The sequence below is a fragment of the Sphaerodactylus townsendi genome, linkage group LG01, assembly GCF_021028975.2.
Source record: "Sphaerodactylus townsendi isolate TG3544 linkage group LG01, MPM_Stown_v2.3, whole genome shotgun sequence".
NCBI classification, from domain to species: domain Eukaryota; kingdom Metazoa; phylum Chordata; class Lepidosauria; order Squamata; family Sphaerodactylidae; genus Sphaerodactylus; species Sphaerodactylus townsendi.
Window position 1 is genome coordinate 18,107,759 of NC_059425.1, and position 23,343 is coordinate 18,131,101.

The window sequence follows — 23,343 nt, forward strand, 5'->3', positions numbered from 1 at the left end:
CTCCCAGACCACGGCCACGTAGCCAGGAAAACCCACAACAGCCAACTTATTCCAGTCATGAAAGCCTTCGACAATACACCTTGGATGTGTTTGCCCTAAGTATGTTTAATTGATCAGTATTTTCGTGACAGTGCAAATCTATTAAGAGATCTTTTAAGAGTCGACAGTCTGAAGTGGATTTGAAAAACGGTGATAAATTTTCTTCCCCCAGAACAGAAGGGCCAGATGTTAAGAACACTTCAGTGTATGAACATGCATATGAAGAAAAATGGGCTTTTGACCTTGGTTGTGAAGCCAGAAGGGTCTGGACGGCAGGGCCTTGCGAGCGCCATGGGAACATAAAGAGTGAGTGGTTTTATTCGCCAAGTCAGAAAGCCGCTAAAAATTATTCTATGCCATAAAAAAGGGGGAGATAAAAGTCACCCATTAAAAACTCTGCACTGGAGCCCCCGACTCGCACCATCAGATCAGCGCTTTATGACAGTTCTTTGCAACGCAGCTGAGCAAGTCTCCCAACTTAAGAGCTGCTCTGAGGAGGAGAGGAGTCTATAAAGAACAGATAACAAAAAAACGGTGGAGTAGATTGGGCTGAACATCAGGTTTGTTAAGCAGGAGTCATCAGAAGCAGAGCACCAGGCTGGAATGCCAGGACCTTCCCAGAAAGCAGAGAGGCCAAAAGTCACAAGATTTGCTTACAGAAAGTCATGAGAGTGTTGAAAACAATTAAAGAATTGTGATAAGGCGGCAGGCAGGCAAATTAGATTAGATCGACACATGCAGAAGCATAAGAGGGAAACCAAAGTTGTATTCTGGACTATACCATTTCAGGTCACAGCTGAGGAATACCATTTTCTTATATTTCCCCTCAAATTTTAATACTTTTTTAAAAAAAATAGCAGCAACAGGGAGTGGGCTGTGTTAGAGTGAACTCCCCGTGATGTGCTAGGTTTGGGTCCAATAGCACCTCAGAGACCAACAAGATTTTCAGGGTATAAACTTTCAAGCGTCAAAGCTCCCATAGCCTGAAAATCTAGTGGGTCTGTAAGGTGGTACTGGACTTTGAATTCTAGCACAGTTATGGCGATCCTATGGCATTCATATGTCCAGATGGACTTCAATTCCATCAGCTACCTGCCAGCATGCCACTGGCCGTGCTGGCAGGGGCCGATGGGAATTGTAGTCCATAACATCTGGAGTGCCAGAGGATCGCCACCACAGTAGTAGCAGATCGACATAGCTACTCTCTGAAGCCATCTCCCTGATGTGCTTGTTTTCTGCTTGCAGGATGTTTTAAGAAGGGGAGGCGTTTTCCAAAACAGTATCGAACCTCGTGAATTCTAACCCATTCCATCACAACAGGGGTGAACCATTTTAGACCAGGACCCAGAGTTCTGGTCCAGAGGGTCTGCCAAGCTCTCTGCATATTGCTCAGACACTGCTGCTAAGGAGCCAGAGTTCAACAGCGTTGGTTCAGAAAGGATTGATTAAGTTGTTTATATACTTCAAGTGCCAAGGACAACCAAATAAACCATAATCAAATTGCAAAAAGAAAAAAAAACCCACAGCATTTATGCAAATGTGTATTTTTTTCCAATAACTACAAGCATTACAGTGACTGAAAGGTAAGCAAATTGTAACAAGAGCTGATGGAGACAATGAGTGGTGACTGGGGGAAGAGAAGGCCAGGTTGTCATGCAAGGGACCCAGACTTCTGCCTCTCAGATAACAGACCGATTCCTTAAAACACTGGCCCCCATCCAGCTAATGAGGTGCTTATAACTAAAGGTACATGCCACAGGGCCAATGCCATTTTAAAGTCTGGCATGGAAGATTTAAAAACGCCACGAGAAATCCAGGTGAGGCCCTCTTGCCACCCCACCAGTACCTTTTCATAAAAGCGCGAAGCTTGATGGTCACGAGGCGCAGGCCTTTACGGCATAGTGGTTAAGGCTGGGTGGAACAAACTGCCAAACAGTGGCCATTTCCCCACTCACCATTTGTTGCGTGCTACTCACGGCAAGTAATTCAGGGGTCTGCTGCATTCCCTGCTACCTCAGTGGCGCATAACGCAGCTTTTAATTCTCGATTCTGCCGCTTCTCTCCTTCCCCCCTCCAGCTACGGCGTCATATTTCTGCTCCCTGGATGGTCGAAAGCACCTTTTTTTGAAAACCCTGCACCGGGAGCTGGGGAAGCTGGGGGGAATGTGTGTGTGACTCGGGTTTGAGTTTCCCGCCGCTGCTGGTGATGTAGAGCCACCCGTCCAATTAGACAATGGCAGGTTGTGTGTGATGCACGCACAGCCTGTTTTTGTATTTTTTGTTTTAATCCCAACAATAGAAATTCATCGTCTTACAGTATCGTCGCTTTGAGCGCATCGTGAGGCGGTAGACGACATATTATTAGCGCTCAAATAGACGTTGATTCCCTCGGCAAAGCGTGGAGATGTCGATTCGGCCCTTTTTTTCAAATTAAAAAAAAATTCCCCAGCAATAAACACAGCACGGCCGCCAATCAGGACACCACTTGAAGGCGGATCATGGGGAGTCTCGTCATTGCTCCGGAGCCGCTACCGCCTCATTGGACTTCAAGTGGGTGAGCTGCAGTGGGGTAACCATGAGCCCACGCTTCAAAAGCAACTCAAGCAGCATAAACCTAACCGTAGGTATCATCTACCTGCATTTTAGAAGTGGGGAAACGACCAGTGTGAGGGCCCTGTGTGACAATTCCCCAGGGCCTGAAAGGCGTTGCTGTTCCACCAGGCCTTTCCATCTAGCCACCCAGATTGTGTTTTATAGATCATCTCTTTCGGTCGGGGCGGGGGGGGGGAGGGGGGAAAGGCAAGTTGATGGAAAGGTTTATGTATTTATTGCCATCTGTTTTAACTTATTAGTCTGGGTGCTTATATTATATTTATCTGTTTTAATTGATTTTATAGTGATGTTGTATTTTAAATGTATTGATTGTTAGGTTTTATGTTGTGACCTGCCCTGAGCCCTGTGGGGAAAGGGTGGGATACAAATCTCATTGACTAAATAAATAAATAAATGTATTGTCGAAGGCTTTCACAGCCGGAGGTGCTGTGGGAGCCTGGCTGTATGGCTGATAGTCTCAGAGCATTCTCTCTCCTGACATTTCACCTGCATCTGTGGCTGGCATCGTCCGAGGATCTTCCGAGGATCTGTGGATGGCGAAACGTCAGGAGAGAATGCTGCTAGAACACGGCCATACAGCCCAGAAACCACACAGCACCCCACTAAATAAATAAATGTTTAAAGTGCTCATCTTGGGCTTTAAAATGGCAGTGGCATCCCGGTGGTGTGCAGGAGGATGCCCTTATGTCTAACTTGCCTTTTCATTACAAGCACCTAGCTAGCTGGGCGTGGCAGTGTTGGAAAATGGCCTATTATCCAAGAGGCAGAGGCAGGTGCTTTGTGTGACACCCTGGCCTTCTCTCCCAGCCTCGGCTCATTTTCTCCATCAGCTCTTGTTACAATTTGCTTGCTCTTCTAGCACTGTAATTCTTGCGCACGTGGAGTGTAGCTGTTGAAAAGACGTGCATTTGCATAAATGCTGTGGATTCTTTTTATTTATTTATTTTGGCAATCATGTCCAGTCAGGTCCAAAATCTCGTTGAAAGCAACAGTGCGTCAGGTAAGTGGCAACCAAGTGGCAACCTAGCCGATTTTGCGCCCCCCACGCGGAAGAGGTAGTTTCAGGACAAGGTATCCCTTGTCCCTAGGCAGATACACCACTGTTGTTAAATGATGTGGAGCCCTGTTGATCCATTAGAGGAAAGAATTCGTTGGTTCTAATCAGCAGCATCTCCCTACCCACACTTACCCTCCCCATAAAGTCACGTTTTACTTATGGTGACCCTTGGGGGGGGTTTCAAGGCAACAGACATTCAGAGATGGTTTGCCATTGCCTGCCTCCACAACATAACCCTGGTATTTTTGGGAGGTCCCCTATCCAAATACTTGCCAACCCTGCTTAGCTTCTGAGATCTGATGAGATCAGGCTAGTTTGGACTAGGCTCTTCAACCTGCGGCTCTCCAGATGTTCATGGACTACAATTCCCATCAGCCCCTGTGAGCATGGCCGCAGGTTGCAGACCTCTGATCCAGGTCAAGGTGGCATTTCCCGAGCATTACTTATTTCACATTTGACTTCTTGCTTGTTATACCAAAGGATGGATCCCATAGATCTAACTAATGATCACTAACTAATGATCAATAACACATCAGGAAAAACTTCCTGACAGCAAGGGCTGTTCAACACTGGAATGCGCTGCCTCGGAGTGTGGTGGAGTCTCCTTCTGTGGAGGTTTTTAAAGAGAGGCTAGATGGCCATCTGTCAGGAGTGCTTTGATTGTGTGTTCCTGCATTGCAGGGGGTTGACTTGATGGCCCTTCTGGTCTCTTCCAATCCTAGGATTCTATGAGATCTAACTAATGATCACTAACAGATCTAACTAATGATCTCTGACCACCCACCTCAGGAGCCTTTGCCTCGGGGGAAGTTTCCTGGGACTGGGGGAAGGCACTGCTGTTATCAGAAAGCAACTGTAGGTTCCAGTCTGGGTCTTAAGACACCACAGGTTTCAAGTGGACAATGCAGCTTCAGGAGAGGACACCATAGAACCCACTTCAAGGTCCATGAGCGAACAGACTTCACCAGAAAAGGAGCTTCCCAAGTCAAAAGCATGCCTCAGCTCCCACCTCCTTTCTTTCTCTTCCCAAGCAGTGGCAAACATCCACAAGCCATCACACCGCCAAAGTGACAGGCGAAGCGATTTATGCTGACAGTTCGGCATCGTAATATCTGCCTAGAGCTTTGTCTCTTGCACGTTGCGGTCCCATAACTATTGTCGTTATAAGGCGACGATTCATAATACAGAGGGATTCGCGGCAGCTAGATCCATTCATCTATCCATAAACCACCCAGCTGGGAGGCGAAGCGGCGGTTGGCTTCGCTCAGGTCTTTCTGGCAGCCGGTTGTCTGCGGTTTCTCCTCAAACGGAAACAAAGCCTCGTCAAGGCATGCCCCCCCCCTCAAAAAAAACCCCCACCAACAGGCAGCATAAAAGCCGCAAGGAAGCCCCAAGGTGGCCCCTTGACCCCAGAGAGGGTTAGCTCCTGCAAGGGCAAAAACTCAATCTTGGGGAAAGCCCAGAGGAGCAATCATCAGCAAGGTCAGAAGGGAAAGAAGCCCAAAGGGTATTATGAAGCTGCTCCCGGAAGGGCAGCATGACACTTCTTTTGCCACAACCCATGATTTACAGCAGAGATTTACAGGGCAGGTGGGGGCCTTCCATGATGAACACTAGCTGGGCAGAGTGCAATGTGGCCCTGCCACCAGACGGCAACGATTGGCCTAAGTCAGGGGTAGGGAACCTTTAAAACCCAAAGAGCCATTTGGACCCATTTTCCACAGAAAAGAAAACACATGGAGCCGCAAATACTTTTTGACATTTAAAATGAAGTAAGAGGTGCTCCAGCCTCAGCCCCATGGGGCTGCTGGCTGGGGTTTCTTCTGCATCGGACTAGGTCGGCTGGGGAAGAGGGGAGATCTCCCTCTTCCCCAGCCGCCTGGCGACTCAAGGTAAGAGGTGCCCCATCCCGCAGCCCCTCGTGAAGGAAGCTGCTGGCTGGGGCTCTTCAGAATGGCTGGCTGGGTAAGAGGGGAGATCTCCCTCTTCCCATCCAGCCAGGCAGCCTCCCCGCGGGGTGCCCCATCCTGCAGCCCCGTGAAGGAAGCTGCTGGCTGGGGCTCCTCTTCTTGCATCGGAGGTCGCCAGGCCGCTGGGGAAGAGGGAGATCTCTCTTCCCCATCCAGCCAGGCAGCCTTCCATGGAAACGGTAGGGTGCCCCATCCTGCAGCCCTCGGTGCTGGCTGGGCTCCTCTCTTGCACGGAGGTCGCCTGGCTGGCTGTAGAGGGGAGATCTCCCTCTTCCCCATCCAGCCAGGCAGCCTGTGGGAAACGGTAGGGGTGCTCCCCATCCTGCAGCAAGTGGCTCCTGCCTCTGCAAGGAGCAGGGCGGCGGAGAGGGCTCGCTGCTCGCTTTGGCCGGGCCGGCGAGGGCGCCTCCCGCCCCTGCAAGGAGCAGGCGGCGGAAGAGGCTCTCGGGCGCTCGATTCCTGGCCGGGCCGGGCGAAGCTCCCGCCTGCAAGGAGCAGGGCGGGCGGAGGCTCCCCGCGCCTGCCTGGCCGGGCCGGGCGAGGCTCCCGCCTGCAAGGAGCAGGGCGGGCGGAAGAGGCTTCGGCGGCTCGGAAGGCCTGGCCGTCAGCCGGCTAGGGAAGCGCCTGGCCTCTGTGCCGCAGGGCGGGTGAAGAGGGCCCGCTGCTCGCCTTCCTATGGAGTCAGCAGGAACAGCGGGCGAAGAGCCGCGATGCTCGGGCGAGCCGCGGGTTCCCGACCCCTGGCCTAAGTGGAATGATGACACCATATGCTACCATCTCAGAGGCATAGGGGGAAAATGGCTCCCGGGGCAACACCTGCTCCAGGCGCCCCACACCCCCCCAACCCCCCCCCCCCCCGTGCTCCCTTACTCCCAAACTACTCCTTCAGCTGGCAGAGGGTGGGGTGGGGATGGGGGCAATCCTCCACCCTATGTGACTCCAGCTGCTCTGGGGACATGTGACACCACACGTCCTTGTGAGCGCTCCGCCTCTGTACCAACGCCACTCGGGCATCCAAGAGATGAACCGGCTTATCCATACCACTGAGCTGCAAACCAGCTCCTTCAAGGGCAGCTCCACCCACCGCAGCCGTGACAATATGTTACAAATTCGATTTCCACTCCTGTGCAAATGGAGCCCCCTGCCTGAGCACTGCCGAGAAGCAGAGAGAGCAGAGGTGCCTGCATTTCTTCCATTAGCAGTGCAGGGCCGGGGAGGGAGAGAACTGGGTCAGCACCCCAAGTCACAGCGGAATCAAGTCAGCAGCAGCTCCAGTTCCACAGTATCAGCGACAATCAAGCTCTTGACTGCAAGTCGTGCGTGCTGTGCCTTTTCTATTCCCTTTGGGAAATGCATAGCTCCCACATGGCTATTAAAGAGGGCTTTTAGAGAAACTATAAAACCTCCTCCGAAATTTGGAGCGAGAAACCTATCTCGCACACCCTATTTCCACTTTACGCCCATCCCAGTCAAACCCCTTTCTATACCACCCCTCACTTTTGAGGAATCGAACCCAACCTCTCCCTTCTCCCCCATCCAGACAGCCTGTTTTAAAGTCTTTAAAGAACGTGACTAGAAAATGGACCCTGAGCAAGGTGAGAATTAAAACAGCCCAAACTGACCCCAGTTCTGTATGATTTCAGACTCCAAGTTAAAAAAATCCCACCCTACGATGCTTCCTTCTGAATTATCAAAGGCTTTCACGGCCAGAATCAAGTGGTGAAATGTTAAAAGGAGAAGAGTTTGGATTTATACCCCATCTTTCTCACCTGTAAGGAGACTCAAGGTGGCTTACAAGCTCCTTTCTCTTTCTCTTCCCACAACAGACATCTTGTAGGAGGTAGAAATTGGGCTTCGAGAGAGTTCCCAAAGTGACTGATTAGTCTCAGTGGAAGGACCAGAGTACTTCCAGATGTTGGCACTGAATGGACTATGGGACTTTATAACTCCCAGCCAGCCCCTGCCAGCATTGGCCATGCTGGCACGGGCTGATGGGAATTGAAGTCCATGAACATCTGGAGTGCCACAGGTTCGCCACCACTGGACTAGCCCAAAGTCACCCAGCAGGAATGTAGGAGTTTCGAATATACATTTGGTTCACGAGATAAGCCTTCCCCACACGGTGGAGTAGTGGGGAATCAAATCTGGTTCTTCAGATTAGCATCCACCTGCTTTTAACCACTACACCACACTGGCTCTCCACACTAAAACCACCAGATCCAAGTCACACAGTCTGAAAAACACACAATCCCCAACTTCCCTATGACTCCCCCCCCCATAAATCTCTGTATGTAGAAACCTAATAATCAGGGAAATGTAACTGAGGTTACATATATTTCACATGTTTTTGAATCTCACTGACACATGAACAGCAATAATGGACACAGAATGTAGAAAAATAACACAGCAGAGAATCTGCAGCTCACCCCTCACCCTGGTGGACTCATTTCCTATACTCGAGGACATTTGCATGTTAAATATAGGCACACCCTCCCTGTGCCAGAAACGCTCACAGATGGGCAGCAGGAAAAGTTGCTGCTTGCTTGCTCTTTTAGCAGCTATTCTGGGTATTTCTAGGAAAGTACCCCCTGCCAGATCCCAGCCTTGAGAAGCATGAGCAGTCAAGATAAAGTCCCCCCAAAGCAGTCCAAACTATGCTTTCCAACAGCAGTCCAAATGTTGCAACTGCTAAGCCCACCACTTACACAGCAAGCAATGGTCATTGGTCAGCATCCAATTCCCCGCCATTCACCAAGGCAGAGATGCAAGCCCAGAGAGCCAACTTCTCTTCAGGCCTATCTGTTTGCAGACATTCTGGAGGTGCCTCCGAACATACTACATCACCTGGTCCTATCCTGCTAGAGCCCAGCCACCTTCCTTGCCAGGGCCTGATTGCCTGCTGCTGACATTAACACCATTATCATGCCCGGCAAGACTGTGGGCCCTCACAATGCCCAGTGGAGAATGAAAGAAATGCTCTGACTGTTCCCCCCCTGCATGGTGTAGCCCACCCAACCTTTCTGGAAATGTGTGACCTCCCTACTCACCCACCCACCATATCTGGCATTGCAGCAATGGCAGCTAACAGCTCCTGGCCTCGATCCGCACAGGTAATTTACTTGCAACTAATGATAATTATCAGGTCTCCTAGAATTTAATGGACACATATTATAGTCCCACTTGTGACTTTACATATGAATTAAGCACATATGGGCTTCATGATGCACAGAGGCAGGATTTATGAAGCGCCAACAAAACCTCTTGTTAGCAAAGACTTTTATTCCACTAATAAACAGTATGATTTATTGAGGGAGCAAATTAGTAGGATGAGTCCTGCAACAGTGAGGTTTTACTGCCCTCTAGTGCCCATTACGCGCAATGACACCTATGCCTTGCAAATCTCACCTTGGCACCTCTTGATGCTCTAAACTGCACCTTATGTTTTCCCAGGACCTCCACCGATGTGTGCAATCAGGTTTGTGTCAGAAGTTCCAGGAACTCAGTTGTCATGTATATATGGCCCAAATGGGGCTACAGCGTACAGGGAGATTGGAACTATGTTCCTTCCCCACCGTTTTCCTAAGCTTAAATAAACAGAGCTACTTACCACGTTGAAGAAACCTAGATAAACACCATCAGTACATGTCAAGCCCCCTTACAGGACGAAAAGTGCCACCTGGGGCAATTTCAGGTCAGGAAAATATTGGGTGGAAAGCTCCTAAGCCCCTTCCCACAGCAGAGCATGAAAGGGGAGCTTGGCCGGCATAGTGGTTAAGAGCGGTGGTTAAGAGCGGTGGACACTAATCTGGAGAACCAAGTTTGATTTCCCACTCCTCCACATGAAGCCTGCTGGATGACCTTGGACTAGTCACCGTTCCTTCAGAACTCTCTCAGCCCCATCTATCTCACAAAATATTTGTTATGGGAGGAGAAGGGAAGGAGTTTATAATACACTTTGAAACTCTGGACAGTTGAGGAAAGCAGGGTATAAATCCAAACTCTTCTTCTGATCCAACAGCCCTTGAGCGCATAGGACTTGAATTCACAACAGAAAACCTAAAACGCTCTGACTGAGCAGTCAAAGGAAAATGCAACGTATAGTTAGACCCTTGGCTAAGTGTGTACACAAAAGAGACTTGCAAAGCATATTTGCTGGGGGTGCCTTACCTGTGGATAAGCCCAACTGCTGCTACCTTATTTGTCAAACGTATTGCTCAGGCATTCTTATCAGTGATTTGAGTGCTGATTCTGCCAATAGCCTTGTACCAGATGCTTCCAGGTTTTAAATACTAGGCAGGTGGGTTCACAACATCATAGGAACCGGTCAGTCTGCCTGGGAAGAAGACTGTTCACTTGAACAAAGCACTGTGTGGTTATCACAATGGTTTGTGGTTATCACAATGGCCTCCAAACTTTGTTTCCTGCCTGTCCCATATCCCCATTCCTAACAGCCGGTCCAGGTGTTTGTCATCCAGTTTACAAAGACTTTACTTAAGCCCAACTAATCCTTTCTGTGGAGGACATTCAGCCTCACTAGGTCAAGGACAACCCAAAGATGCAACAAATTGCATCCAGAAACACCTGGCACCAGCAGGAAGAACTACCATAAGAATGGTAAGATATGGCCCAATAGCTACCCTGACATCCAAATGAACACCTGTCCTTAAAGAAGGTTTCTTTTGTTCAGCATTGTAAATGGTACTGTTTAGCAAAAGGCATTATTTGAGAGCAGAAAATAATCTGAAAGAGGAATCGCTTCCAAGCGCATATTCATTAATTTCTTTTCTTCTCCTGTCACATTTGGTCAAACAGGCTTTGTGGGGGGAGGGGAGGGTAAGCAATACAAACCTGTACATCTGCAAATCCAAAGCAAATATAGGCTGTGCATGTATTTATGACAAAATTTATACCCTGCCTTTCTGCCCAATCAGAGCCACTGAGGCGGCTACCAATTTAAAAACAGCAGTACACAAGCCAATCATAAAACCAATTAAAAGCAAAAGCAAAATACACACGTGAAAACAACAATTAGGGCAGGGAAGAATGCCAGGCGGGGCAAAAAAGTCCTACACGATGGCCAACAAACCCACTTGCAAGAAACCACAAGCTATCATTTCTCTCCAGACTAAAATGATATCTCATTTGTTCTGTGGGATAAACACTGTTACTAAAGCTAGAGACAGACAATTGATCTGAAGGGAGGAACGATAGATGCAGACAAACATTAATTCCTTCTGTTCTAATATTAAATAAAACTGCACCACAAAACCTGGGGGGGAGGGGGTAGACACACATTTGACCTTTCTACTGTTGCCAAGTTAAGGATTTTCACCATCAAAGTTCCCACGCACGACACGAGCCACAACCTGGCATGAGTTCCCAGACCGTCCACTCCCTTGAAGCCAAAAATTAATTCCAGCCACGAAAAACACCAAATCGGATTCACTCACCAGCGTTGACAATGGCGTCCACCTCTAGCTTGGTGATGTCGCCACGGAAGAGAGAGATCTTCTCATTCAGGTGATTATCTTTCGGGTAGATGGCCCCTTCTGGAGGCTTCACACGGGCATCTTGCAGGGAAAAACAGTAAGTGAAAGAGGTCACCCATTTCAGGACCACTATGGGCCAGTAGCAAAAAGGCCGGAATGTGTTTGCAAGCTTTTCGCTCCCTTCCAGGAGAACAGCCAAGTGGTTCCACCCCCTCCCAGAATGCTCTATGATGCTCTTGCTGGCCTACAGTTTGCACCAAAGGGTATCACGAGAATTATTGATGAGGAAGCACCTGTCACGGATTAGCCAGATCTAGACCTACCAAAGACTACTCCGATTAAGAATCTTTGTGAACAAGGGATTGCCTACTCGGTAGCAATAGTAGTTTCCACACAGAGATTATTCCCCTTTCTGCCCTGCTTTTGCAAACGTATTCTCAGCAGCAACATTGTTTCTGCACACATTTATTGCATGCTTTTCCCTCCCACCCCCATTGGGCTTTTTGGAATAATATCCTGCCCACTGATAACTTCTTAAGAAAACAGCAAAAGGTTTGCCCCAGGTGATGGGTTGCAGGCAGGATGGGAAATGGCACCAGGGATGGGTAGGGAGCTACAGAAATCCACACCTTCCCTTTTGCATTTTACAACATCCACTTTGGATACCATCATCCAGGAAAAGATTGTATCACACCAGGTTTGGGCGGGGAAAAAAATCACAGCAGAGCAGGGAAACACCAAGGAACTGTGGCAATGACCACTCATACTGGCTGCCAGTTTGTTTCCAGGTTCACAGCAAAAAATGAGGTTGGCTTTTAAAACATTCAGTGCTTTGATTCTGAGGAAACAATTTTGCAGCCTGAGATAAATTGGACAGCCACTGCCAGTCTGTGTACAAAAGACTAACCCTTATTGGCCATGCTGGCAGGGGCTGATGGGAATTGTAGTCCATGAACATCTGGAGAGCCGCAGGTTGCAGACCCCTGACCTAGAGCATCCGAGGCCATTTGTGGTTTCCTTTGCATTCAGCGCCAATTCCCTTCAGATTAGATTCTCAGCTATGCACACATTTCCCCCTCTTCAAAACTCACTGTGCTTCAGATCAGACTATCCTTGCGGTTTCCAAAACCAGTTGAAGTGCAACTTTTTGCCTCCCTTTACAGAGAGATTGAAGGAGGCCAGTGTACACTCGGCTTCCTCTGGGTTTTTCTGCTCCCCCCTGTCTTTCACCACCCACACAGCAGAAATTTTGGCCACTCCTTCAGAAGGAGCAGTGGGGCTTCTTTTTTATTTAAAAGATATGGGTCTATCACAGGTGCGACAGACCACTGAAACGCCGCCCACCCCCCAAAAGGTGGCAGGCAACTTTTTCCACTGGAGGCTGCAGAAACAACAAGGAGGCGTAGGAAGGAGGGTGGGAAAATGGCTGCTCAGCTCAGCAGGAATACTGTGTACATGAAAAAATGCAGGCAAACTCCTTACCTCAGGGTAAGTTATGCATATATAAAGGGCCATGTTCTACTTCTGCCCCAGAGACCATCCAAGGATCTCAATTACAGACAACTGCAGAAGTCTTTTAGGTGGGGATCCATATAAGGGCGTACTCACCAATTGACTCTGAACTCTAGAACTCCCTCCCCCAGGAATTACATTTTCTCCCCTCACTGTAGGCCTTGAGTCATCAGCTGAAGGCTCTGCTTTTAATTTCAAACAGACTTTTGAAATCATGTCCTTCCTTGTGGTTTTAAATTCGGTTAAATACATTTTGATTGACTTAAATCAATTTTATCACTCTATTTATGTCCACATCTCACTGGCCTCAAGCACTTTTTAAAGCTCAAAAGCAGCACGTCAGTGGCCTAAACGAACAGACCAGTGAGTGCCCTCTGATGCATCAACTAGGTCTCCTCTTCCCCTTTGGATTATTTCCGTCTGAGAAGTTTGGACTTCTCCCTCAGACCTTTGCTTGGACCTGCTCAGTCACAGCCCTTGTCTTATCCTCTCTGGCCTCTCAGCTTCCTGCCTGAATAGACAATCTTCCACAGCATGTAGGCACAAGGAAGATTTGGAAAGCTTTCTCACATTGGGCATTATTACTGAGCAGCTCAACACTATTCTGACTGTGGGAGCTTGCTAGTTCTCCAGCCTACTGCATGATTCTACTCAATGACCTTTCTCAGTTCATAGAATCATCACATTATTTTGCCAACATCAGACCCCTCGATTCTGCTGTGTGGGTCAATGCCCAGAGAGGGGGCATTCTGTAAACCAGAGATAGACACAGCAACTTCTAAAAATGAGTGGTTGTGGAAGAAAAGATTTCCCCCATATACTCAGCCTAATAGAATCATAGGGTTGGAAGATATCACAAGGGCCAACAAGTCCCTAAGCCCTGCCATGCAGGAATACACAATCAAAGCACTCCCGGCATATGTTCATCCAGCTTCTGTTTAAAAATCTCCAAAGAAGGAGACTCCACTGAAGTCAGCCCGCGAGGGTCACAAGGAAGAGGCGAGACGTAGCGATATCATCCGGTGGAAAGAAGCCAGCAGCTAATCTGCCATGGTCTGGTCCCTGGCACCTTTTATTAGGGTTTTCCGAGAGGCGGGTCGGGAGGCGGGAGAGCGGGAGAATATTGTCCAGTACATGACTCATGGGGCTGCGTACGTGAGAGAGGAAACGTTCCTGTCCGGGCCTAATCCATACCTGGGGGTATGCACCCCTTTGTCCGGGACATCTTGTGACAGTGAGTCAGGCATCTCATGACGTATGACTCATCGGGGTCTTGTGACAGGTGAGCGTGTGCGCCCAGAAGGGCACAGATGGCACGGGCATTCCTGCGCTCTCTCTGAGGCTCTGCTGGGTTCGCGGGGCTCACCCCTACACTCCACTATCTGAGGCAGTGAATTCCACTGTTGAACAGTCCTGACAGAAAGTTCTCCCTAATGTTTAGGTGGAATCTCTTTTCTTGCACCTTGAATCCATTACTCCATGTCCTAATCTCTGAGGCAACAGAAAACAAGCTTGCTCCCCTTTTGACATGACATCCCTTCAAATATTCAAACACAGCTATCATGTTCCCCCCTTAACCTTCGCTTCTTTATATTAAACATCCCCTGCTCCCTAAGCCTGGATTCCACACCATTTACCATTTTGGTTGCCCTCCTCTGGACACGATCCAGCTTATCAATATCCTTCTTAAATTGCGGTATGCAGAACTGAACACAGTACTCTAGGTGAGAGTAATACTTTACTTTGATTTTCAGATTTCTAATGGTTCTTCTATCTATACCAGCAAAACACTTCCAGATCAGGGTGGACAGAAAGAAGTGTGGATCATTACATTTCTCCTTATACATAATTGCCTAAGGGATGGAATGTCCAACTACGAACCCCCAGGATCAATGGCATTCCATTCTATTCCATTCACTCCCCACCCACCGTCCCCCAACCCAGGAGCCTCCCCCGCTCCAAACAATATGAGGTGCTCTCCTGGAGGGAAGATGGAGGAGGAAGAAGGGGGATCCCCCACCCTCCCTCCCCTTCTTGAGTCCATTTTATTTTAATTTAAAATGGGCTTTAATGCTTGTCTATAAATTTTTATCCTGCCTTTTCTCCAAGAAGTTTAAGGCGGCATAATTGTCACCCACCTGGCCTTGTTCCAGCCCAATCCTGTCATTGGGATGTGGGAACCTTTTATTGGGGATGATTTTCTTTACTATCTTGTTACTTTCTCTTTTCAGTATGGGCTGATCAGTTTGGTAGGTAGATGCTCGCTTTGCACTTTAAAGCAGTGGGGAGTATAGATTGTTTTGACTTGGTGAAGAACATAAGAACATAAGAACAAGCCAGCTGAATCAGACCAGAGTCCATCTAGTCCAGCTCTCTGCTACTTGCAGTGGCCCACCAGGTGCCTTTGGGAGCTCACATGCAGGATGTGAAAGCAATGGCCTTTTGCGGCTGCTGCTCCTGAGCACCTGGACTGTTAAGGCCTTTGCAATCTCAGATCAAAGAGGATCAAGATTGGTAGCCATAGATCGACTTCTCCTCCATTAATCTGTCCAAGCCACTTTTAAAGCTATCCAGGTTAGTGGCCATCACCACCTCCTGTGGCAGCATATTCCAAACACCAATCACACGTTGTGTGAAGAAGTGTTTCCTTTTATTAGTCCTAATTCTTCCCCCCAGCATTTTCAATGTATGTATGCCCCCTGGTTCTAGTATTGTGAGAAAGAGAGAACGTACCTCTGCCTTCCCCTGGGAATGATGGGCACCTGCTCCCCCTTGGGAAATGGTATCAAAGGGGGGTGTCTGGTCATGTGGAACTTAGGTGTTGAGGGAAGGAAGGAGAAATGGGAGCGAGGGTATAATGGAAGCTCCTTTGGCGCACAAACTCTAGTTTTGTCAATGGACATCTAAATCCTCAATTCTGATGCTGTTTTCAGTATTGGTAATAATTTCAACACCAAGTCTTATTATTGAACAGTCCTGGGGCATGACTCATGTACAGTTCTCCCGTCACCCCATTTTGTTTGTAGAACTCTGTGAGGTAAATTAATAGTAAGTGATGTCAGGTTGCAACTAACTTGTGGTGGCCCCTCACAGGGTTTTCCAAGTAAGAAAAGGAAATATGTGGGTTTTTAAATTGTCTTTGTGAAGTTAGTCTGAGAGAAAGTGAGTAGTGCAGGGTTATCTAGAGAGCTTTGTGGAAGAGGAAAGAGTTTAATCCAATTCTCACAATTGCTATGCTAGCCACTACACTAGCTGAACATACACACCCACAAGGCTTCCAGACAGTTTTTTGGTCTTCTTGCACACATGAGCCAAACCTTGAGTTTCCCTCAGAAACACAAAGTAACAAATGGAATTAAGCTGAGAGCAGAACGGAGAACTTTAGAGACTCACTTTTTGCCATTTCTTTCCATGTGGGTATTTGCTTCAGTTTGATGAAATCCTTGGTAAAATAATGTTCTCGCCTCTGCTTAGCATTCAGCCCTTTTAGAAATGCTGGACAAGGAACAAAGGGTGGGGGAGAGAAGACAGAAATAGACATGTTTATTAAGTAATCCAAATTTGGGGAGAAAATTTGATACAAGATGTGGGAGCCGGCCAGCCTTTAACTTAGACATATAAAATATGTCCTACAACCAAAAAGAAGCCCAAGTTTTCTTCAAATCAGAAAGGCTCAACACTTTGGGCAACTAGGCAAAAAGTAGCTGCCACCAACCCCCTCCCCCCCCCCGAACCACACTTTGAATCAATGCAACCTGGACACGAGATGACTACCCCTGTGAGAACTAGGCCTCAACGGCACCCATCCTCACACACTTCAAAAGACACTTTTCTGGCACATCGAGTAATCCAATTTGTGTCAAACTAATAGCACAGTGAAAGGCTTCTAAAGCATCCGTAACAGCTGGGGGAATCAAAGCTTCCCTTTGATATCTGCTATTTCAGTATTTAAACCTGTCAGTGTCTTCTGTTTCATTCAAAGGGTAGATCCAGGTGCTTTCCTCTCACCTCTTTTTCCAAGGGGGAGGGAGTCACTCAAGACCAAGAATATGAGTTTTTAAAGTGGATTCATTCGGATCATGTTCCTAAATGCTTACTGAGGTTCAGTTAAGAGTGGGTGTTAAGGAAACTGAGGTCACTTTGACCAGATAGAAGCAACATAAAAAGGGCTACAAGGATCCCTTTATTGGGAGGCAAGCTAGATGGTCTTGTGGCTGGAGTTTGGGCTAAAACACAGAACTGACCTAATCACAGAATATGTGTGTGTGGGTGAGCAGGTGTAACCTCAGCTTGTGGGTTCTGTGGGGCAGTACTTGGAATGAGTTGCAACAACAATTTTTAAACAACAAAATGGTTTACTTTTCTTTACAATTAACACTTTTAAAACATCAACATTTAACGTTACAATTCAAGGTCCTGTTCAGGTTGCATTTCAAGTCCTTCTATTTACAGTCTACTGATATTGCCAAGTCCAAATTCTTCTTTGCAAGTTGGCTAGCTCCTGAAGACTCCAAGGGCTTGATGAACAGGTTGCAACATGATGAAGGTCTCCAGGAGAACTCTCACCCATTACAACCACAAAAGAAACCCTGAAACAATAAACTCCAACATTTACAACACAGCAAAAACTAACAACTACCTTCCCAGTAGTTCCCAACAATATTGCAATTACCTTAACAAGGTGTTAAGGGCTTATAGAAATCAAGGTCCGAGTCTGGTAGCCTTGTCTTCTGCAAAGAGCTCTTTCAGCCTTTCTGCTGCTCTGAGTCTCCACCCCCTTACTGGGTCAACCCATTCTGGGCCAATCCATTCTGGGCATGGGGGTTACACGGGCGGTGTGTTTTGTTTTTTGACAAGAGTCCAATTTTTTCCCCTCAGAGAGAAATTTGGTCTGCTTTCACCAAAATGTGGGGTACCCTTCTCTCGATCTCCTTTTTTCTCTTTATACGTTTAATTTTGTAGGCTGCCACCAGGAATAAAATTCCAAATACCCTTTTATTTCCCCTTTTATTCTATTTTCTTGGTAGTATATACTACCCTGTTTCCCCGAATATAAGACATCCCCTGAAAATAAGACGTAGTAGAGGTTTTGCTGAAGTGCAAAATATAAGGCATCCCCCAAAGTAAGACGTAGCAAAGTTTTTGTTTGGAAGCATGCCCGACGAACAGAACACAGAAAAATAAGACATCCCCTGAAAATAAGACATAGCGCATCTTTGGGAGCAGAAATTAATATAAGACACTGTCTTATATTCGGGGAAACACGGTAGTGGTAAGGCAAACGGATGGCTTTTGTGGCACTAAGGAAAAAATCAGGTAGGAGTTCCACTACTTAAATGAACCAAAATAAGATTTTTATTTGTAACTGGTAGGTAACTTCAAGGTTCAAAACAAATTGGTTTCAAAAGTTAAAATAAAATATAACTGAGGCACCAACTAACTACTTTATATAACTTCCAGTCAGCAGAAAGTAATTCGCCTTGGTCACACCCATACAACTGCTTGGCTTTTCTGACAGAAATTCTCCTCAGAGTGAGTTTTGACACTCTTAACTCTGAGTTCTCTTTAGGTAAAAACCACACAGACAAAATTCCTCGCACAGATGTGACACAGAGCTCTGTGTGTGTGTGTTTTAGCACAGCCTATGTTCTCATACAGAACTGTTTCCACACAGGACTCTGCTCTGTGTTCAGCACAGCCTCTCAATCTCTCACACAGAGCCCTCACTCTCCAAACTCTCAAACTGACACACTCTGTCTCTACCCCCTTTTATAATATTTTATTCCACTCCTCACAAAACGCAGTCACAGCATTCCCGCCTTTTTATGGCCACGCCCTCTGTCTTTCTCCTATTCAGCACTCAGTTTAAAGCCAAACAAATCTAAAATCATTTCAATCCAACTTTAAAATCGTTACAGAGTGTGCAAGCAAGGGCCAACCTTCGTAAACCCTAAAAGGCACTCATGCGGGTTAGAAAGAGGGGCTCAAAACCATCTCGCCAATGGCTTATCCAGTGGTGGGATCCAAACATTTTAGTAACAGGTTCCCATGGTGGTGGGATTCAAACTGGCGTGGCACCAATGGGGCTGGGTGGGGCATGATGGGGGCGTGGCCGGGCATTCCGGGGGCGGGGCATTCCTGGGCAGGGCTGTGGCAAGGACACAGCCACTGTGCCGGTCCTTGGGCAGGAAACGAATGCACGCAGGCGCAGGCTGCCGCACACGCCGGTGCACCTCCTGCTAGACTGCTTCAAGTTCTGCGCACTACTGCTGAGAGGAGGGACGTAACTAAGGCAAAAATCACGTGGCAAAATCACCAATTAGTAACCCCCTCTCGGCACACACAAATAATTAGCAACCTACTCTCGGGAACCTGTGAGAACCTGCTGGATCCCACCTCTGGGCTCATCTCCCCATTTCTTCACCCCAAGCATTTTTCTTTATAACTGGCACTGGCGTAATGCCCATTGGGCAAGGTGGGCAGCTGCCCAGGGCATCACCTTGTGGGGGGCATCAAAATGCTGAGTTCGTTTTGGGGTATTTTAGTGGTTTTCCATTTCTGGCCTGCAGGGGACGCAGTTTTTAGGCTAGCGGCACCAAAATTTCAGCGTATCATCAGGGGACTGTCCTTATGTTACCACCCAAGTTTGGTGAAGTTTGGTTCAGGGAGTCCAAAGTTATGGACTCCCAAAGGGGGTGCCCCTATCCCCCATTGTTTCCAATGGGAGCTAATAGGAGATGGGGGCTACAGTTTTGAGGGTCCATAACTTTGCCCCCCCTGAACCAAACTGCACCAAACCTGGGGGGTATCATTAGGGCAGTCTCCTGATGAGACCCTGAAAGTTTTGAGACTGTGCCTTCAGAAATGTGCCCCCCCAGCCTAAAACCCCCATTGACAGCAATGCAGAAAACTCAATGCAGAAAAAAGATTCTTGGGCAAATTTCGGGATGTTCTTGCAGGGAGGGCATTCTTGGATGTATCGGCACCAAAATTTCAGGGTATCATCTGGAGACTGTCATGATGGCACCCCCAATGTTTGGTGCAGTTTGGTTCAGGGGGCCCTGAAATTTTGGTGCTGATATGTCTAAAAGTGCACTCCCTGCAGGCACCAATGTCCTGGTGCAAAACAAAATTTGGTCGTGGTGGAGTGGCCGCCCATGGGGGGGGGGGGGCATCCAACTCAGGTTTTGCCCAGGGCTACAGTTTGCCCAGGGTTGCCTCGTTACGCCCCTGAACTGGTGTGCAATACGGGATGTGATAGAAGAGAGGTGGTGTGAGGAAAAAAGCAGGGGGCACCGGAAAAGCTCAGCCCTTCTCACCATCACATGTTCCTTTTGCCATTCACGAACAACACATGTAATTAGGGCACTTTAATGTTTAACCAAAACCAAACTGACACCATCATGCCTTATTGGGCATCTTACTTGACAGCCAGTGTAGTGCATGGTTATAGAGTTGGACAAGGGAGACCCAGGTTCAAATTCCCACTCTGCCATGGAAGCCTGCTGGGTGCCCTTGGGTCAGTCATTGCTTCTCAGCCTGACCTACCTCACAGGGTTATTGTTGTGAGGATAAAATAAGAGAGGAGAATGATAAAAGCTGCTTTGGGTCTCCACAGGAGAGAAAAGTAGTGTATAAGTCCTTCAGGGATAGGGCGGGATATAAGTATAACAAACAAACAAATAATTGAAGTTAACACCCCATTAAACTATAGTGTTAATTAATGAGCACACATTTGCCACAAGAGCTGCAGAGGTAAGGCGACAGGTGCAGTTGCTCAGCGTTCTGCCATTACAGTGCTGGAGCAGCATGCCTGTGGTAATAAAAAGGAGCATGAAATCTGGCATTGAAGAGATGTATGCGGCACTTACCTTATTAAATTTCAGAAGAGGGGGGGCAGAATTGTCCAGAGATTATCTAGCAGTTTTTAAAAAGTGTGTACTGAGGTACAGGTTCGTCTGTTTAGTAGACTTCTCAACATATCTTCGGTTTCCCCTTCTGTTGGTTTAATCTGATTAATATTTTAATACGGAGAAGAGAAGGGCTTTATGTACACACGCACCACCCGGCATTTCCTCTTCAGCCAATAAGTAGGCTCAGTCAGCACTGTCTAAAATGGTTAATATGCCCTCACTTTCTATAAGCCTATTAATAGCAAATTTTCTGTCTTAAATATAACTTTTAAAATAATTGGCTGTTGTGGGTTTTCCAGGCTATATGGCTGTGTTCTTGTACCTTTGGCCCCCAGTGTTTCCCATGCATCTATGGCTGGCATCTTCAGAGGTATGTCATGGTAAGATGGGTTTCTTGCCATGGTACAAGCCTTTGACAATACATTTAAAATATTTTTTGTAATTATGCTACCAAGGTACCTGAGAATTTGGAGTAAAGGGGGAAGGGTAGCAGCTGATGAGGAAGGAGTTTATTATGTCACATATTTTGATCTGCATGGCTGGTGTCATACAGGCTAATCATATCGCTTTATACGTATATAAATAAGAAGGTGATTCAGGACAGATGAAAGATAGTATTGTATTGTATTGAAGGTTTTTACAGCCGGAATCACTGGGATGTTGTGTGATTTCCGGGCTGTATAACCGTGTTCTAGTAGCATTTTCTCCTGATTTTGCCTGCATCTGTGATGCTACAAGAACACAGCCATACAGCCCGGAAACCATACTACACCCCACTGAAAGATAGTATTTCCTTGCATTTGTGCCTTATATGTGTCACCAAGTCGCTTCTGACTTATGGGAAACCTATGAATTAATTATATCCAAACTATTGGCTTTACTCAGATCTTGCAAACTTGATTTAATCAAGAACTCTTATTTATCTTCTGGGGGGTCAATGGTATCACCACCAAATTTCAAATTAAATACTTCTTTATTCAAGAAGTAATTAAATTGTGGAATTCACTGCCAGCAGAAACACTGACAGCCTCTAGCACTGATGAGTAAGGATACATTCATCAATTACTATTAGCCATAGTCACTAAACAGAACCTCCACATTCAAAAGCAATAAACCTTGAAATACCAATGCTGGGAGGCAGCTCAGGTAAAAGCCTTGGCTTCAAAGTCCAGCTTGTTGGTTCTCCAGGGCAGCCAATTTGTCACTGTGAGAGGCAAGATAATGGACTAGATGAACCACTACTCTGATCCAGCAGGGTTGTTCTTATGTTCATAATCAATTATTTTCATTATTAAGTAAGTTCATACTTAGAAGGGGAAATCACTTCATTCCCATTTTGAATAGCTAGCAAATTCTTATCTTTCCAGTGTTGTAACGTCAACCACTTGGCCACCAACATGGTCACAGAATCCATTTCCACTAAGCAGGGGAGATTTCATAAAGGATTGCAAAGTCTCCAACCCAAATGATTACATCTGTGAAGTGAAGGCTGTTTTCTTGAACTAGGTTTACATTACTCACTGGTCCATTCAAAACGGCATTACTGGATATTCTCATATTATGTGAGCCATATGAGGTAAAGACAATTATACCATCTCCAATAACCTGAAGCAGGTGTTCTCCAAACAGTCTCTCGGGTGTTCAGTTTGCACAAAATAATAATTTTGGCCATTATAACCTTCGTTTTAAAACAATGGGATAAAATCTTTATGAAAAACTTCCACAGCTGAATGCTCACTTAGCATTCTAATCCCCGTTCCCATTGCTCTCATAAATAAACCAAGTCTGCTTTCAGATTCGTCAGACAGAGCACGGGTTAGGAAGATGGCAGACCTGGGAAGGGAAGCGAACTGAGAAGGCCTTCAAGGACTAGATATGCTATTATATTACTTTCCTCAGGGCTTTATATTTAAGCTCTTGTTTTCAAGGTTATAGTCAGTGAAAGAATAGCTGTCCTACTGCATTCAGAAAACCACTAGAAGAACAACACTGTAGCTTTATATAATTTTAATCACATTTTAATTGCCAGAAAAGGTACACAGTAGTCGGGCTGTTCCACAGACAAATTCCAAACCCTATTTTTACTATTACCATTTTTTCCTGCTGCTCTATCCTAGGAGTTTTTGGTGCATCTTGAAATCTGCTTTGCATGTAACTCAATTCTGCAACACATCTTGCATTCCATTTCAAGGCTGTACCAACTATAGACTCACAAAATAACCCACAACATACTATTTTTTTTAGTTTGACCACCCCTCTTGATTAAGAGTTCAGAGGAATTCAAAAACGTCGCTATGTGACGCTATTTCAGTTGAACCCCATGTGAAGGCCTTGCATGATCACTGACTTCAATCTTACAGAAAGCACTTGGGGAATATTTTTGTCAAGAGTAGGGATGCCAGCCTGCAGGTAGGACCTGGCGATCCCCTGGAACTACAGGTCTCCTCCAGATTACAGAGATCAGTTCTGCTGGAGACAATGGATGTTCTGGTGCAGTGGTGGCGAACCTTTGGCACTCCAGATGTTATGGACTACAATTCCCATCAGCCCCTGCCAGCATGGCCAATTGGGACTGATGGGAATTGTAGTCCATAACATCTGGAGTGCCAAAGGTTCGCCACCACGGTTCTGGTGGGTGGACTCAGTGGCATTGTAACTCACTGAGGTCCCTGACCAACTGCAAATCTTAAGGAGTTCCCAACATGGATCTGGCAACCCTACACCTGCATCTCCTAGAGTGGACCTGGTAA

General features: G+C 46.9%; 1 protein-coding gene across 2 annotated transcripts in view; it reads right to left on the minus strand.

The window, feature by feature from the left end:
* The window catches only part of MACROD1 (mono-ADP ribosylhydrolase 1), a 419,553-nt gene that overhangs the window by 391,657 nt on the left and 4,553 nt on the right, over window positions 1-23,343 (minus strand). For both annotated transcript variants that reach the window (XM_048512020.1, XM_048512030.1), the window contains exons 2-3: window positions 16,074-16,175; window positions 11,126-11,249 (exon numbers count right to left, since the gene is read on the minus strand). In XM_048512020.1, the coding sequence (XP_048367977.1) occupies window positions 11,126-11,249; window positions 16,074-16,175 (226 nt within the window). The remainder of the gene's footprint in view (window positions 1-11,125; window positions 11,250-16,073; window positions 16,176-23,343) is intronic.